Source organism: Melanotaenia boesemani, chromosome 13 (genome assembly GCF_017639745.1).
Source record: "Melanotaenia boesemani isolate fMelBoe1 chromosome 13, fMelBoe1.pri, whole genome shotgun sequence".
NCBI lineage: Eukaryota > Metazoa > Chordata > Actinopteri > Atheriniformes > Melanotaeniidae > Melanotaenia > Melanotaenia boesemani.
In genome coordinates, this window is record NC_055694.1 from 24,095,923 (window position 1) to 24,113,560 (window position 17,638).

Below are 17,638 nucleotides of genomic sequence, written 5' to 3' on the forward strand. Positions count from 1 at the left end.
CTTTACAGAGAAGGTTATTCCTAACATCAGCTTTGAATCTCAACATATTAACAATAAAAACCACAAGAAATGTGGGTGTGAAATTTTAAAGTTTCTCAAACTGTCTAATGTTCAAACAGTTTGACATGCCCATATCTGCACAAAGAAGATGAAATCTGTATTATTTTGCTAATGATCTATTCAAATCTAGCTGAACTACTGTATATGACAAAATGTAATCCATCGTAGCAAAATAATTCATTCTCTTTCTCGAGGAACACTTCATCTTGCATGGTGCAGAATTGCAAAACATCTGCTGTCACCCACAGGCACACTGCTCCACTGCTACGACCTGCTCCCATGAAAGAACGCAGCCAAGCTGGGCACCGCTGTACCAGCCTCTAATTAACATCTGCAGGCGGTGGAATGGGAGTAATGTAAACATTTAGGTAAAAGGACTTGGAATCTCAATAACAACAAATATGAGTGCAGCTGCAAATACAGGGCAGATTTAAGTAATTTAAAAACTAGTTTGTAAAGAATGTGGTTGGAAATTGGTGTTCTCAAAAAAATCCAATTAGCTGCACAAACAGAAATATTATATTGTCCTTTTTGTTGCCATTTTTGAATATGTAATTAAGTTAAAGTTTGAAGAGTCAATTAGTTTAGCAAAATAAGATGACCTAGGTGGCATCCACATCTAAAACTAACTGACTACTAACTAATAAATGTGAATTCAACACTGTGAAATGATCATATAGAAATTTTGTAATTTTAGAAACTTGTACCAATATGCTTCCATTAAATGACATACACACACACACACACACACACACACACACACACACACACACACACACACACACACACACACACACACACACACACACACACACACACACACACACACACCAGACAACTGTGGAAACTCACCATGACACATTGTGTTCCCCAACTTCAACAATCAAAATTGAATGCCTGTATCCCAACCTTTACCATAAATCGTTAATTTCCTATGCTGATCTTCAAAGGCCACTGTCCTGCATTTTAGATGTTTTCCTTCTCCAACAATTAAGTTCTTCTCTTCATATCTTGTTGTCAAGTTCTGCACAAGCCTGTTAAAGACCCTTTAATGTGAGTCAGGTGTGTTAAAACAGATAACATATAAAACCTACAGGAAAGTAGACCCTCGAGAACCGGATCTGCAAAGACTGTTAAACCACAGCTCTAACCTTACCATAACCTAATTTTAACCCTGACCCTAAATCTAAGTCTAAAATCTCATTTTGAACTCAAGAGCTGGAAAAAATTGTCGTCCCATGTCCACAGGAAGTGCCCATTAGGGCAAACAGATTTTTGTTCCCATCATGTAGGAAAAACAAGTAAACACAGATACACACACACACACACACACAAAGACATGCATGCATACATCCAGCTTGTGCATGTCTTTTAGTCACTCTTGGTAAATTGCGCATCTGTTCCACTCAGGTGACTGATGCTGATGACTACACATGCACAAATGCACAAATAGCCTTTAGGCTATTACATCTGTTCATCTGAGAGCAAAACTCACGTAAACCTAGTACAATCCTTATCCATGCGCCAACATCACATATATGCTTCTTTTTGTGTGTGCCAACAGGCTTTGTACAATTTCTTTCTGTTATCTTGTTTTCAGAAATAAAATTGTCTCACTGTTTCCACTTGTGTTGTGATGCATTTTTACATCTTGAGGCAATTTTTCAGTGTGTCTGTGGGTCTTTTTTTCAAACATGGCAAACATCCTGTTTATTGCTTTTCAGCCCACTCCTCCCCCACATTATATTCACCAACTGTGTGGAGTCATCGCAAGAGCTGTGTTGAGTAGTTTTACTAGAGTGGCAGAAGGTGGAGTGATTTGGACAGACAAGATTTCTTACTAATTTATATCTCAACCACCTACTTTGTCCTGAGTCATTGTCTGATGAAAAGAGATAGATGGATGGATGGATGGATGGATGGATGGATGGATGGATGGATGGATGGATAGATAGATAGATAGATAGATAGATAGATAGATAGATAGATAGATAGATAGATAGATAGATAGATAGATAGATAGATAGATAGATACCAACTTGAAAACAGCATAAGCTAAATACGAGTTTGATTTTGTTTGTTTCATTACATATAATTTTTCTTTTGTTTATTCACTGTTATTCTTCATTGAACGAATCTGTTTCCATCAACAGTGGAAAGCAATTTTTAACCTCGTACTCAGTTTGGCCCATTCCCTCTTCCGTACGTTTTGACGTCTACGGATATACGCATGCGGAACGTCAGTTGTAAACAAAATCGGGCAATCACTACATTTCTTCTTTTTTGTTTCGACCCAAAACATAAAAAGAAAGAAACTTAGACATATACCTTGAACTGCAGATTAATTAAGGTAAATATAATTGGGTTAAAATATGTTGATTCTCTTAATTATGTGTGTTAGAAGTGGGAAGATACGATTTGTTATGTAATATCCAATCGTGTTTGTAGCTAGGCGCTAGCTAGATCTCTAACGTTATGTTAGCAAACAGCTAACATGACGCTGATAATACTCATATTCAAGTAATTAACAAGTAACGTCCTTACCTGGCACTAATTAGTTTGTATTTACTAAGTAACATTTGCGTTATTGACCGGTTTAATATATGAAAAAATGTATGTACTATTTTAACCCTAGAAGGAAATGGTCCTAGAGGATACACACACACACCCTCATATATATATATATATATATATATATATATATACATATGTGTGTGTGTGTGTGTGTCAACAAATTCAACAGTCATATAGCTTTAGCACTAACATTTATATTGCATAAACAGCTACTCGTCCAGTATGATTCATATTAACATTTAATCTCTGAAACGTCTTCTGTACAATGAGAAAGAAACTAAGGATCTACTTCTTTTGTATGTTAAATGCAGTCGTTAGTCTGATAAAGGGAGATATCTTGAAAACACTTTTATGAAATATTTTCTCAGTGTTGAAAGGCTTAGTTACATGATGGATTTAGATGCAATTTATAAAATTATCCTATTCTATTCTATTCTATTCTATTCTAGTCTAGTCTAGTCTACTTCTCATTTAGCAGACACTTTTATCCAAAGCAACTTACATTTGAGAGTAAGAACAACACAAGCAAGAATGTGAACAAGATGGGACATCATAATTAAGTGGTAGTCAGACGGCTGTGAGTCCAGTTAGGCCCAGGCGCTCTTGTGTAGTGCTAGAGGCAGTGCATATATTTTATTTATTTATTTATTTTTTGTAAGTCACGATATCATTGAACAATATCAACTTGGGCATAAGTGCTCAATTTCATCACACAAACAATTAAAACCATTTATACAGTTAGGATGCTACAATTTTATTCTTCAACTAGGTTATGGAGTTATTTTGGGTCACTTTGTGTGCAACCCACTAGATTTGTCTTTTTGTTTTATGGGTAATTTCAGATATGACCACACAACAATGGGAGAATTGTTGTATTCAGAATCTTCTAACTCTTACTATGAAAAGGTTTTAACCTCCACAGTCTCCACATGAGAACATGTTCTTTTGTTTTTTCATCAAAAATTTCCAAAGAGAGAACTTAGGTTTACTTATCAGGTCCTACTGATTCCAAATAGCCAGGGAAATTAAAAATCTGTACAAAACTTGGGGAAAAAAAACCCAAAACAAAACGTGAGTGGTATGAGGTTAAGAAATATCCAGCCAACATTTGTTCATTTTGTTGGGGATCAGGGGCTTCTCTGTGTGGAGTTTGCATTCTCTCCCTGTGTAAGCGTGGGTTCTCTCTAAGTACCTTGGCTTCCTCGTACATTGCAAAGACATGCATGTTATAGGTTAGTTGGTTAGATAGGTTAATTGGTCGCTCTGAATACTCCTAAGGAGTGAATATGAGCATGCATTGGTTGTTTATCTCTTTGTGTTGGCCCTGCGATAGACTGTCAACCTGTCTGGGGTGTACCCTGCCTCTTGCCTAATACCTACTGGGATAGGCTCCAGCCCCCCCACAACCCTGCATTGGAATAAGCGGTATGGAAAATAGATGGATATATACATACATATCCAACAGACCAAGTTTAACTAAATGATAATTAAAAGTAAATAAGGTTAGGAAAGAAGCTGGATAACTTTAGTAAACTGGCAGAGTTGCCTTATGTCCTTTTACATACAGTTAGACCTTAGTGAAACTATACTATACTTTAGTCACCACAGTATAGTAGGGATGTTGGTATATAAATGACAGTTTCATAATGGACTTGTTTTATTGTCATCTGATGCATATTATGATGTTCTTGGGGAAGAAAACCAAAAGAAAATATCCTTTTGTATCTTTTTAATAGGATGCTCATGAGTGGCAGTTTTTAATGAAGTGCCAGCTTAATACCAGAAGACATTCTTTGGTGTTGTGGGCTCAAAAAAACAATTGCAGCCAACATGTCCAGGAAACAGACAGGAAAACCTGTGCGGAGCAATAAAAAGAGTGAAATGGAACGCAAGAGGGATGAGCGGGCAGCACGTCGGGCTATTGTAAAAGACCGCAAGAACCGGCCTCAGGATGGTGATGAAGGCGCAGAGTTTGTCAGCTTCTCTAACCAGCTCCAGGCACTGGGGCTCAAGCTGAGAGAGGTTCCTGGAGATGGGTAAGAACCAGAAAACTGGACTTCTGTTGATAGTAAGAATACTTGATGTTGTCACCCATGTCCTTATATACATATTATTTCGTAAAAAGACATCACAGCTTTCTCTCTTCTGCTACTGGGTGAATCTGTATTCTGTCTTTGAACCAGAATGATCTTATTTTCCACCTGAAAATTGATATAACCAAAAAAAAAAAAACTTGTGGGTGTAGTACATAATCATACATGAACAGAGTCAGTGTAGGAAATCTGACTTCTTGTGGTACTTTATTTGATCTTAAAACCAGTTATATTGATAGTCTCTCATATCCTGTTACTGGATGGTGTCTCTGCACCTTTTGACCAACAGTTACAGTCCCAAAACATTTGAAACACAGCTAAATATCCAGAAATGAGACAATTGTCAGCAAATGATTGTGTCTCTCTAGAGACATATACTAGAGGCTACAGAATACTTTTCTAACTGGCCATAGAAAACAGCATTTAGAGATTGTCTTGGTATCATTTTTTTCTGTTCCTTTTTAAAGGTTGTAGATGAGCATTAGTCCAGTACAGTCCTCAGATTTCTATTTGTTGGTAATGGTTTGTTCCTACCTGCTTTCAGTCAGGTTGAGTATTTAGTGCTGATGATGTGTACAGAATGGCCTTTACAAGGTAACTACAAGAATTCAGTTGCCATATTATATATCTCACAAATCAACATTTGCCTTTCTTCTGATATTCTAATCATCATCATTCACTTAAAATGTGTGCACAGAAACTTAGCTTCAAGTACATTTTCAACCTTCGTCTTTGTCTGTCAAGCCCACGGCCAGTAAGGATGAACTGTTAAACTATGACAGAATCTTTTCAACTGCTATCGACAGAAATGTAACTCCTTTTCTACTTAAGTTCTTTGTTTACCATTGGTCAAAGGGTTTGGGAAGCTTGTGTTTTGAAAAATGCATTGGTGTTTGTCAAATAGTTGACATTTTCCAGTCAGTACCAGTCAGTACTAAAAGTACAAGTAGAGTGTAAGCCTTTGATTTTAACTTTACTCAAAGAAACCTTATATTCGACAAAACCACAGAGACTCTGAGACTCTTAACTTTTCTGCTGGCTTCTATGTGCTATTCTATTCTCGGTCTTTGTTTCCTACAGGAACTGCTTGTTCAGAGCTCTCGGTGACCAGTTGGAGGGTCACTCTCGTGGTCACCTGCGCCTTCGGCAGGAGACTGTCCAATACATGATGTCCCATCGACAAGACTTTGAACCGTTTGTTGAGGATGATGTTCCCTTTGCACAGCACTGTAAGAAAGATATCCAGTGGAAAAGACTATACCCTCAAATGAAATTAAATTAAATAAGACTGTGATTACAACAGATATTAATGTCTCACTCACAGATTACTATTTATGATGTTACCGTTCAAAAATGTCAGTGGGACACAAGCAACAATGTAGTGACCACAGTGTAGCAGCTGAAACTTGACCAGTCATGCTTTAGTTTGTTACACTTACATTTTTATTCAATTATAAATATTTCTGTAACCACATTATAATTGTATTAATGGTCTGTGACAATAAAAATGTTGAATGTTTTGTGAGTTTACCATAGAAAGTTCATAAGAGAAGGCTTATCACCAGTTTCTTCTCTTCTTATTTCCCCAGTGTCCAACCTCTCTCAGCCTGGTACGTTTGCTGGCAATGACGCTATTGTAGCTTTTGCTCGTAGTCAACAGGTGAAAGTGGTCATCCATCAGCTGAACACACCGCTGTGGGAGGTAGGCGAGGAGGCTTAGCTTTCAAATGAAATCACATGATAAAATGTGCTCTTTACCTTGTGATATCTACATACCTGTACTACACCACAGTGTATTTGTTGTTTTCTTTGCAGATAAATGGTGCAGAAAAGCAGGTATGCAGAGAATTGCATATTGCCTATCGCTATGGAGATCATTATGACAGTGTGAGGCGGGTTGGGGATAACTCTGAGAGTCCTGCTCAACTCCGCATAGAGGTACATAAAATACAAAGACTATTTATTTCACTAATGTTTCAGTGAAATTAACCATCACATCTAGAAGTACATGAGGACTTAATAATTTTTTGCTATCAATCATCATGCTATGTCTGACTTATACTGGCTGAAACATTGCGCTTGTACACCCTCTGAGGCGTTGTCGACTGACATGTTTCTGTTGTTTCCTTTTCATTGCTGTTCCCAGAATTTGCAGAATTCCCATGGCCATCAGCGTGAGTTCGGAGATGGTCAGAGGGACAGACAGAAAAAGCACTCTCCGACATCGTCTGAAGAGGAAAACGTGATTCTGAGCTCCATCAAGAATCGAGGAATCCACGGTCAGAAGAAACACTCGACTCGTCATCTCTTGGAAGAATCAGACTGTTAGGAGTTAACTCAGAGACTTGATAACCCTCATGCCTTTAAGCTCGTCTCTTAAGCTAAATTTTATTTTGAGCTCATAAACATGTCAACACTGTGAGTCTGCTGGCGTGATATGAAGAACAGATCAAGTTGACTGATTCAGTTCATGTGCTTACTGTGTGTGTTTCCTGTCTCAGGTGATGAGGAAAACCTGCTCCAGCTGAGTGCAGCAACAATAAATGCTGAATGGCTCGTTGGCTCTTTACTTGGCCAGCCCTGCCAGGGCCAGTGTACCTCGGAATCCTGCTCCGCCTGCAGAGCTGCTGCCACAGACTGCAGTGAGCAGAAGCAGCCAGCAGAGGGCAGCAACACACAGAAACTAAAGGTTGAGTCAAAGGAGAAATATTTGGGATTCATGCTCAGCTACATCAATTATATACAATTACAGTCGCAGCATTCATTCACATTGTCCTTGGCATTTGAAGTATTATTACTTTTTTCTTATTTTTTAATGGATAGCGATTACAATTTTGGGAAACAAATATTTTGTGAAATTAATTTAAAACATATATTTGTTTCTGTTGTTCCCAGCTGTCTAACAAGCAGAGAAAAGAGCAGCAGCGACAAGAGAAAAAGAAGCGTCAGGAGGAGAGGCACCGGCAGAAGTTTCTACAGAGTAAAGGAACCCAGGACCAGAACCAGAACCTGCCAGAAGCTGTGACTTTAGTACCAGCTCTCAACACCCTCAGTATATAGACTGGAGCATGGCCTAAATTCCACACTGCTACTCTTGCTACAGGTGGTGGTCCACAAAGTTTTGCACATAATCAAATTCAGTGGTTCTATCACAGTGCATAACTTTTCCTAAAGAGAGCCCTATAGTTTCTTTGCAAAGAGTATAACGGTGCCTGCAAACTTGTGTGAGTGAGATGTGTGAAAGTTGTAAGAGACAGAGTGACAGACATTGACTGAGTGTTTTTGTTGGATTTTGATATAGTTCCTGGTTTGTGTATATAGAAACTCCTCAGACCTGGTCCACCTACAACACCACCTTAGCACCTTTCTATGTTGGACGTCTGGTTTTCCATAACAGCCATGCAGATAATCTTGTGCAACCAGGTTTTTCGCTTTGGCACAGATTTAATTTGTTTTTTTCTGACATTCATGTCATTCTGTATGTGAACAAAGAGGAAAGAAAATGATTGTAATGCTCACTGTGTAAGGAATGTGGCAATACATTATAATAAATGATTTACGATTTTCTGTGTGAAGCGAATGCCAAATTACATCTGACTCAATATTTTACTTGTGCTTTTCAAATGGACACATTAGCCTAATAAAGTTTCCTGACTTTTTCTCACCTTAAAATGCCTCCTTCAAATTAGGCACTAGCATTCATTTTGACTCTGAGATGAACTCATGAGAACTTTTCAGCTAAAGTTCAGCTCTGACCTCATAAAATACTGGTTGGCCTTAATGTAAGAATTCATACTCTAGTTATATCATTTGAAATGAATAAAAATTTAAATTATAGGGATGGCATGAAGAGATGGCATTATATACCCCCCAAAGGTCAAATTCATGACATAATTTAGAAAAAAAATTATTCAAAATGTCATTTAGGGACTGAGGGGGAGATTGTGAGCATCCATAACATTTGCTCAAGTACTGAACTGATGAAGCTGATATTTAATTCCCATCTAGAAATTTTGATGATTTTAGATAAACTATGCATTTTATGCATCCAAGTTTTATCATTTGTAGCCTCCGTGCAGCATCATCTGCATTTGAAGTATTATCAGCTGTCATGTTTATAGCTGAGCTCCATCAATTTAATGGCCAAATTCCAACACTTTACAATGTGCTGCTTGTTGCTTTCAGTTAACTATTTCCAGGTTTTAAAATGAGGAAAATACAACCTCAGTTGTATAACCGCACGACTTCTCATGCTGTGTCATCTATTTAACTGAGGCATAATGTAGAGGCTGTATGCGGAAAACTAAGAAAACCCTGTGATTCTGTCATTTGTAAAACTGTCTTTAATAACTTGAAGTTATAATTTTCTTTAAAATGTCAGTCTCACATTGTGAATTAGTCTCCTCAGTTTATCAGGGTTCACGGGTGTTCATTTATTCACGGCCGTCTTCAGATCCTACCAGACATTTAAAATAGGTTAAGATCTGGACTTTGGATCTTTGCAGCACCTTAATTTCTTTTTCAGCCATTCGTTTGAAATTTTGCTTCTTTTATATTTATTTTATTGAGAATGGTAACCCTGGTAACCCTTCCAAATAAAATAAATCATACATGTTCAGTCTTTTTGTCATTTTATTATCATGAACTATAACCAACGTTTGCTAAGATATAAACTATTTTTTTAACTGAGCATGGCAACGTCTAAACTTGCTGGGATTTCAACTTCTGGGAAGACTGACAGCTGTTTATATAAAGTTATTTTCCTTTTTAAATGAATAATCTTTCTCACTGTAGAATAATGGACTCCAGACTGTTAGGGAACAGTCTAATCTTTCCCAGACTGATGGGCAGCAACAATGCATCAGTAGAATCGTTGCTTATGCCTCTCCTCTTATGCATTGTGATAACGGACAACCTGAACGCTTCGGAGCAGCAAACTGTCAAAACTTTGTACTAGTGTTTATGCTTACTTCTGATCAGTTAAAAAAGCACATGACTGGCTGACACCACTCGGCTTTCATTTAACCCAAATTCACATGGAAGCAGTGAGACTGTGCATACTTATTCACACACTATTTCTGCATCATTTAAACTTTGTAATTTTCCAACGTTGGACTATCAACCTATCCAGGGTGTTTCCTGTCACTTGCTTAGTAGCTGCTGGGATGGGGTCCAAATCCCCTGCAACCCTGCATTAGAATAAGTGGGTACAGACAACTGATGGATGGATGGAAGGAACTTTGTCATTTAAAATAAATATCAACACTAATATGTGTTGCTGATTTTTCTGTATGGCATGGACCAGATAAATTTTATGTCCTGAAACATGAAACCTTGTAACTGAAAGAGGATATAGATTTAAAAAAAAAAAAAAAAAAAAAGTGTATATGGAAGAGGTGGAAAAAAGGAAGATGAGTGACGGAATATGGTCATGATTTCAAACTGAACCTGTTAGGTAGATGGACCCTCAGCTCATCTGGTGAAATGTGATTTCAGAAGAGGTTAGCTCTATCCTTAACTTCACAATACTGTCCATCCGCTAGCTTTAGGGCTAATGACCATCAGACTGGAAGAAGGGCATCAATTTAGAGACAAAAACAACAAAAAACAAAATCACAAAGACAAGTTCATTTTATTAAATCTGCATAAAAAATAATGCATGCCCACAAATTATGTACACTTTATAAAAAAAAAAAACAAAACCAACTAAACAAAACAATTTAAAAAAACAGCCTGTCCTGTCATGAAGCCAAAACGTACTGCTGCCCTAGAAGTCTTGTCGGATGTTCTCCTTGTTTTCATCTCCTTGCTGCTGTCTTAACTGAGCAACTTCATTTTCCAGCTGGACGATGGCCCGCTCGATCTCATAGTTCTTACTGACCAATGACACCCAGCTGTCAAGAGGCAAATACAGACATTAAGCAGATAAATCTAACCTGTATATTACCTGCACACAGTAAAACATGCGAGCACGTAAGCTCTTCCAATGACATACTTAGACTCCAGCTCTCGAAGTTTGGCTCCGGCTGCCAACTGATCATTTTTACGTTGCCAGTTCAAATCCTGAATTTGCTTCCTGTTTAGCAAAATATACATTTATAAATGAAAAAAAAGAGGTAAAAGAAAAATTGTAGAAAGTGAATTCATATATGAGCCATTTTTCACCTGAATTTGTGAAGTTCCTTTTGAGCCATCTCAATCATGCAGGCTAAGTTACTGGAGGAGGACAAAATAAAGAGTTAGAAGTCCAACTATACACGGTGTTACTGTTTTAGAGTAAAGGCTGCTGCCACATACTCGTTGTAGACTTTCCATGCATTAGTTCCATATTGCGACATGAGCTCCAGGTTCTCAATGCGCACTGCCTGGTGCTCCAGCTGGGCCATCGAGTTGTTCACACACTCCTGCCATGCTGTAATGTCGTTCTTCTGTCCTGATGAGGGTGCTGGCAGCTCATATCTTCACAGGGAAGAAAATATGTGTTTAAAGATGTTATTAACATTTGGAAAGATGGAGCAAAACGGTAAGAGACTTCTGACGACAGTTCTAGATCTTACTTAAAAGCTGGTGTAACATCTGCAGCCATTTCGACAAATAATAACAAACAATTATGCATTTATTAATTTAAATATGTAGATATTTGTATTTACTTGTAGTTGGTCATGTGTACAGATATCTTCAGGTATAGTCAAGAAAATGATTAACACAGGCATTACATTAACAGCAGGTTTAATGGCTTCTCAGTTGCCTCCAGACTAAACTAAATGAAGTAACCTAAATTATTTTAATATTGCAGGACCTCATCAGTAGGATGCCAGTTATTAGTGCAAGTAATTCTTGCTCTGAGGTAGATAAAGCAGCAGCACAAGTTGCAAGATGTCTGAACCTGAAGTGAATAGGGCTTACCTTTTCATGCTCAGGAGATCCATGGGCTGTCGAGCTGCTAACCGCTCAAATTCATTCTTCATAATTTCTGTCTGAAAGGTGGAATGAAGACCCAAGAAAAAAAAAAAAAAAAAAAGAAATTGCTGTTATTTCTGCAGCACTTCCTGAAACCACAAAGAAGGACTCAGATGTCTAATGGGTTTATCACCTCAAAAGTAGAGAAGTCAGGCATGGGTAGGTAGCTCAGATAGTTCTTGGTAGGTCGGTACCTTCTGGTCTCCTCTTCAACCAACGCTGCAGCCTACGGGATGAAACAGACTTTAAGTTGGTAAAAAGAAAGAAAAAAAAAAAAAAACTGTACTCCTGAGATTCTGCTGACTAAAACGCCTCTGAATTTAGGGTGACTTATCTAATTATTGTAAAAGGTAAAGAGAAAGAAGTAAAAGTTTAAACATTTCTCATGATTTAGTCTACAAAAGAAAAATCTTTGCCATGTTGAAATTCTCCATGACAGTTTTTTTTAAAGTATCTTTGTATGAACATGACTAAAAAGAAAGAAATACACATGATTATTTACTACATTCACTAAACATTTTGTTTCATATACCCCATCGTGTCAGTGTAAAGTAACATTTAGGATCAGGCCTTCGACAAGAATTGAAAAAGGAAAAAGAAAATTGCTGCAATGCCACAGAAAACTCCAGTATCTCATGGAACAAAAAGAAAACGATTACATGTGACTTTTGTTTATCAAGTGTATCAGAAATCTAGACACATTCAGAACATGAGGGAGGATTTATTCTTTTGAAAATAGTCTAAAATTAGAGAGGCAGAGTTTTCACTGAAGATACCTTGAGATTTCTTTCCAGTCAGGTGTACGGAAAGACATTCCTCTAAATGAAGTAGGTACCACTTAAAGTAATTTCCTGTACATCTGCTTGATCTGATTGTCAATTCACATGAACTTTTTAAACGTTTTTAGCCATTATGAACAATATTTTGTTAAAGGCACCAGTGTCTATATAATACCCTTTCAGGGCCTGAAATTCACTTGCAGTTCTGCAGCTTGCAGCCAAGCTCTTATAATACGGGAAACTCCCACATACAATTACAGCGGTGTGTCATAATGTACAGAATGTTTACATCGGAGCCATAAAATGAAAAGGAAGAGAAAGACTTCTGCTACAGATTACAGCTCTCTCCTCCTCTCTCTCTCTCTAAGCTTCCAGCTCCCTCTGCTGTCACAGCGTCGCTCCTGCTGGCAAACCAAACACTTCCCTGGTAAGATGATCACAGGCCGCTGGTTAAAATATAAATCTAATCTTAAATCATCTAAATGGAAAAAAAGAGAAGAAACAATCAGCGCTAGTAGCGCTAGTAAGTCACCCCTCTTATAGTCTGGACTCTCTGGACCCTCACATAGCCAGGATCACAGAGGTAACCACTTCTGATAGCCATCATACTGTGTGACTTCACTGTACCTGCATTATAATGAACTCAGACTTAAAGTGGTGGAAGCAGAGGATAACAAATTGTAGCTTTGGTTTGAAGGTTGTGCTGCGGTGAGCCCAGTCCAGTTCAGGTGCTGAAGAGAATATTTCCTCATGGCCTCTTGCAGAAGTTTTGAAAAAAACTGCGTAGATTGTGGGCCTTTAATTACCTCAAGGAGCCCAATCAGCCGAACGTTGCAGCGTCTGCTTTTCCCCTCCAGGTTAGTTATCTTAGCCTTTAGCTTCCTGTGTTCAGTTTGAAGCTAAGTGCATAAAGCTTCTACCTCCTCCATTTGCTGGTAAACAGCATTTTCTTCTAGTGATGACAGTCTCTTGTGGTGGCTAGAGACGGTTGTTTGGACTCCGTCCAATTTGTTCTTAAGTTTTGGAAGAACGTCTTGAGCTCGGAGAGCAGGGCTGCTCTGTGGTCAGCTGGTAGCGATACAATGTTGAGTTTGTTAATATGGGCGTTGACCTTGGACATCTCACCTGGTTTAGTGGTTTATGTGTTATTAAGGCATTAAAAAACTGTGCGTTTCCACAGATTAATCTCTTTGCACTAACGTGTTAAGTTAGACAGCACTAGTTTTTTTTTTTACATTGGCATTGGTTTAAAAGTAATGGAGCACTTTTATGAATACTGAGTACGAGTACATGCACATGGTATCAGACCAATACCTAATACTAGTATCAGTACAGCTCTACTTTTTGAGTTATGTTAATTACAGACAGACAGACCAATGACACTGAATACAAGGTGGGGGTAACGAACTGGCTAATGCAAAATTTTCTCATCTGGTTAAATTCGTCAAAAAGATGGAGTATCCTTCTATAAACACCTAGCTATGGTAGTTACATGAATGAAAAAAGTCTGCCAAAATGCAACAAGCAATTACAGGTACACTTGTGAAAGTTATTGACAAAGCTGTTTTCTTTAATAATGGATTAATCAACTGTAAGTAACACCAAGTTACTACAAGTGTAACTACACCCTCTAGTTTATGGGTAACTCCACCCACTGCCAAGTTTAAAAAATGCCAGAAACTGCAAGAGTTGGGGTGGGAGCATAGACTGTACATAAAAGACAGACAGAGCCTTCGTGACGTCACCCGTAGGTTTCAGAAGAGCAAAAGTGAAGTTGGTTGGGCGTTCCCACCGTTGCCATCTTGGTAGCATCAAACGGGTCATTAGTCCTGGAAAATCCAAAAATGGGCAAAGAGGTGGAGCTAAAAGGGGGGCTGTTAAGGTGGGGGTTGAAGACTAACAATCATCAAATTCTGAGCTGCCGGTAGCTAAGAGCTAACCGAGCTAACCCCAAGCAATGGTAGCTAACCAGCTAACGGAGGAAGGCGGGCTAAAGCTAAGGCGTGCTGTTGGTTGGCTAAAAACCATGGTTGTGCTGCACTCTCCCTTGTTTCTGCGGATATTGGACACCTGTCAATCAAAAGGACAAGCCCCTAATAATGCAGAATTTCAAGATTAAATAACATTCAAACGGATGAGTTAGAAAAAAATTCACCCCTCACCATTGTCATGAAGGTAAACTTGACCTATTAATCCTAAAATGGATTTTTGTGCCAGGCTTTAAACATGTTTATTTCTGCTGTAAAGTTGGCCTTTTTAACATTGGAGTCTATGGGGATTTGTACTATTTTGGAGCCAGCCCCTAGCGGATGAGGGGTGAACTGTAATTTTTTTGCACTTCTGCATAGGCCTCACATTTTACAGGCAGAGGCTGCTTGGGTAGGAGATGTGGGGTGATCAGGGGGCGGAGAGTGGGCGGGTCTGGATACACAGGCAGAAATGATTGACATACAGCAGCTCAGCTGCCACTAACAAGATGGAAAACGAGATTCACAAAGCCACTACGCCACAGGTGGAAGACTTTTCCACTCCCGAATCCCCTCAGCTACACAAGAACAAAGCAGTCCTGAACCATATCAGTCTGAGCTGATTGCGCTGTGGTGCTGGCCTCTCCAGCAGCTCTAGAAAGCTGTGGCGACTCGTGGCAGGTTGTGACAGGTGCAGGAAGTGCTGCTGTAAGTTGCTGCTGCTACGATTTGAACTGCTGTCTATCGCCAGATGAGAATCAGCAGGTAAAGAATAAAGTCCGGTGTTACTTTGACACCTCTCGAAAGCACAAATCCGTCCCATTGCAGGAATATTTAACTAGAAATTCTGTGAAAGAATAGAAGTCTAGAACTAGCAAATCTACACCATATAAGTTCACATTCCTTCATATGCGTTGGTGGGCGTGGTTTTCTATGCATGCAAGGTGAGGACCCGCCTATTTGCAACTGGATGAAGGGGCTGTGGGGTTTTTAACATTTTCTAGGGACGAAGAGAAGCACCACGTATGGCTCAAGTGTGGCTCCACATCACAAAAAACAAAACCAGGTTTTACCCTGTAGGGGCGTCTTGAGCCATGTTTAACCAACAAATTCCCATTTTTTTTTAAAAATAATAATAATCAAAAAGTAATTTTATCAACAATATAGGTGGTTTATTCACAATTAAGTAATACTATGTTGTTTACAACTCAAAAAACACATTTTAGGTTGCACTACCCCTTTAAGATACACAGATGATAATCTGATTAAAACAAAATTGTTAAGGAAATTCAACACAACAGACTGTAAAAAAAGAAAAAAAAAGCAATTATGAAATTCATTGAATAGCATAAATCTCACCAGTCTGATGCTCATTTCAGAGCTTGACCCTCACCAAGACATGCTTGATTTTACAGGAACTCTTATTAAATGGAAAGAGATTAGGCAATGAAGACAAAGAAGACAGAACAGAGCATGGAGGGAAGAACCATCAAAAAAACTTATTATACTGATGTAACTCAAAGAGTCAACAAATTACGGCAATAGATATTTTTTTATATCAAGTCGTTAATGACTGATATGTGAGCAGGTTAAGAGAGCATGGAGATGAGACAGGAGATTACGAGTAAGAAAGGAGAAAGAGACCACAAGTTGAAGCTGCATATTAATCTGAGGTATGAGTATGACACAGCATGTAAGGGGGATATTCCCCCATTATGAAAAATTAATTTCAGGCCCTGCCTTTAATATTCAGTGCTAAACCCAGTTGTATTGACAAGGGCTGCATTTTACTTGTTTACCTGTGCATGTGTGTCAGTTGATGTAGAACATGCACAAAAGCAGAATTTGCTCTAAGTCTTGTCTTATTTTATATCAAACTGTTTTGCACATTAATACTGCACGTAGATATTGCAAAAATGATCAAATTTCAATATAATGGACCCTTGTAAATTTTGCAACCACTAATTATTCACTTTACATTGTTGCAACACGAAATATTTTCTTTGGTTGCTTTAGTTTTCTATTATGGAAATCTAGAACGATTTGGTAGACCACATATTTTCAAGCCAGCATTAATTTAAACAGATTTTCTACTATTCTACAGTAATTTAGCAGACGCTTTTATCCAATGCAACTTACCTTTGAGAGTAAGAACACAATCAAGATTTGAAACATAGCTAGGCTCAAACTATATCAAAACATACGCTAAAATGAAACACTGTTTGGATATGTGATTCGATAAATATGTTAGCCTCTCGGGTATTAGTAAAGGTATTTTTAAATATAATAATAAACATATTCTTTTTAACAGATAACTCTCCCAACTCAAATGATCCGGTTTGCCATTTCCATGTAGCATGGTCAGCTAACAACCTTTACTTATCAATTTATGGCTTTCAAATATACTCACCGCTTCTCTAACACCCGTCGCATCATAACCTTGGTCAAAATATGGCAAAGCATCAACAAACACTTCACCGGCTACTGAAGCAGTCCCCGCCATATTTAATTTGTCTAAATATGATCAAATGAGCTAATATACGTTTCTCCCTGCTAAACAAACTAGCCAGCTAACAGGCATGCTTTTCTTCTTCGTTGGTTTGAACGAACTTAACGCATCTATGGCGATTTGCTGCCATCTACCGTTCGGTATTATACGGGTCACTATTCTTTTGTTTGAACATACGGGCTAGACGTAAGCTTCACAAAGTAATTTTCAGATTCCTATATTATCTTATATAGATTAATATTGTTTAAATAATTCAACAGATTTTGTTTGTTTGTTTGTTTGTGTTTAAGCGTGCTTTGTTTTTAAGTGACGGGCTTGAAAGTAGACTTTCTAACGCTGAAGAGTGACTGCTTGTTGCGACATCTACTGGAGTGGAAAATCATTTTACCTTCATAACATGAGATGTGGTAAAATGTTTTTGCTTTGCTAACTTTACATTTATTAGGCAGTGATGGGAGTACTTTAACATATAACAAGTTTATTGATAATTATGATGTTGTGTGTTCTGAAAGCAAATTTAAGAAAGTAATGAAAGCTGCTTCTTTGTCAATGATTCAGATGGCTAAAGTGGTTTTAACTTTTTCTTCTTGTATAGTCAGGGAACCATCTTTATCAGCTGAAGGATGTCAATTTAAGAACAAGAAATGTAACAACAAAATCTTAAGGACAAATCTCATTAAACAATATTTCTCATCT

At 38.1% G+C, this 17,638-nt stretch overlaps 2 protein-coding genes across 4 annotated transcripts; one reads left to right on the forward strand and one right to left on the reverse strand.

Moving 5' to 3' along the window:
• The first annotated feature begins 2,276 nt into the window (after positions 1 to 2,276).
• otud3 (OTU deubiquitinase 3) lies at positions 2,277 to 8,291 on the forward strand. Of its 3 annotated transcripts, none has more exons than XM_042004633.1 (8): positions 2,277 to 2,410; positions 4,371 to 4,670; positions 5,808 to 5,956; positions 6,317 to 6,429; positions 6,543 to 6,665; positions 6,874 to 7,006; positions 7,229 to 7,416; positions 7,623 to 8,291. In XM_042004633.1, exons 2-8 carry the CDS (start codon positions 4,465 to 4,467, stop codon positions 7,785 to 7,787), a joined length of 1,077 nt encoding a protein of 358 aa, XP_041860567.1. In that variant the 5' UTR covers positions 2,277 to 2,410; positions 4,371 to 4,464; the 3' UTR covers positions 7,788 to 8,291. The 3 variants fall into 3 exon arrangements, with proteins under 3 accessions (XP_041860567.1, XP_041860568.1, XP_041860569.1); XM_042004634.1 differs by lacking the exon at positions 2,277 to 2,410 and adding an exon at positions 4,014 to 4,059; XM_042004635.1 differs by lacking the exons at positions 2,277 to 2,410; positions 4,371 to 4,670 and adding an exon at positions 4,684 to 5,537.
• A 2,101-nt stretch (positions 8,292 to 10,392) lies between these two features.
• On the reverse strand, positions 10,393 to 17,042 carry bcas2 (BCAS2 pre-mRNA processing factor). The gene is made up of 7 exons (XM_042005140.1): positions 16,844 to 17,042; positions 11,821 to 11,913; positions 11,634 to 11,704; positions 11,025 to 11,186; positions 10,893 to 10,943; positions 10,723 to 10,803; positions 10,393 to 10,621 (listed from the first exon to the last, which is right to left on the reverse strand). Exons 1-7 carry the CDS (start codon positions 16,934 to 16,936, stop codon positions 10,495 to 10,497), a joined length of 678 nt encoding a protein of 225 aa, XP_041861074.1. The 5' UTR covers positions 16,937 to 17,042; the 3' UTR covers positions 10,393 to 10,494.
• Between the last annotated feature and the right edge of the window lie 596 nt (positions 17,043 to 17,638).

Bases quoted from the DNA above. Each gene is read 5' to 3' on its own strand.
- bcas2 (XM_042005140.1), bottom strand. From the start codon at position 16,936: ATGGCGGGGACTGCTTCAGTAGCCGGTGAAGTGTTTGTTGATGCTTTG. The intron at 11,187-11,633 runs GTAAGCCCTATT...TTCCCTGTGAAG, and splicing joins GATCTCCTGAGCATGAAAAG to ATATGAGCTGCCAGCACCCT. The intron at 10,804-10,892 runs GTGAAAAATGGC...TTTGCTAAACAG, and splicing joins AAGGAACTTCACAAATTCAG to GAAGCAAATTCAGGATTTGA.
- otud3 (XM_042004633.1), top strand. From the start codon at position 4,465: ATGTCCAGGAAACAGACAGGAAAACCTGTGCGGAGCAATAAAAAGAGT. The intron at 4,671-5,807 runs GTAAGAACCAGA...TGTTTCCTACAG, and splicing joins AGAGAGGTTCCTGGAGATGG to GAACTGCTTGTTCAGAGCTC. The intron at 7,007-7,228 runs GTCAGAAGAAAC...TTCCTGTCTCAG, and splicing joins CAAGAATCGAGGAATCCACG to GTGATGAGGAAAACCTGCTC.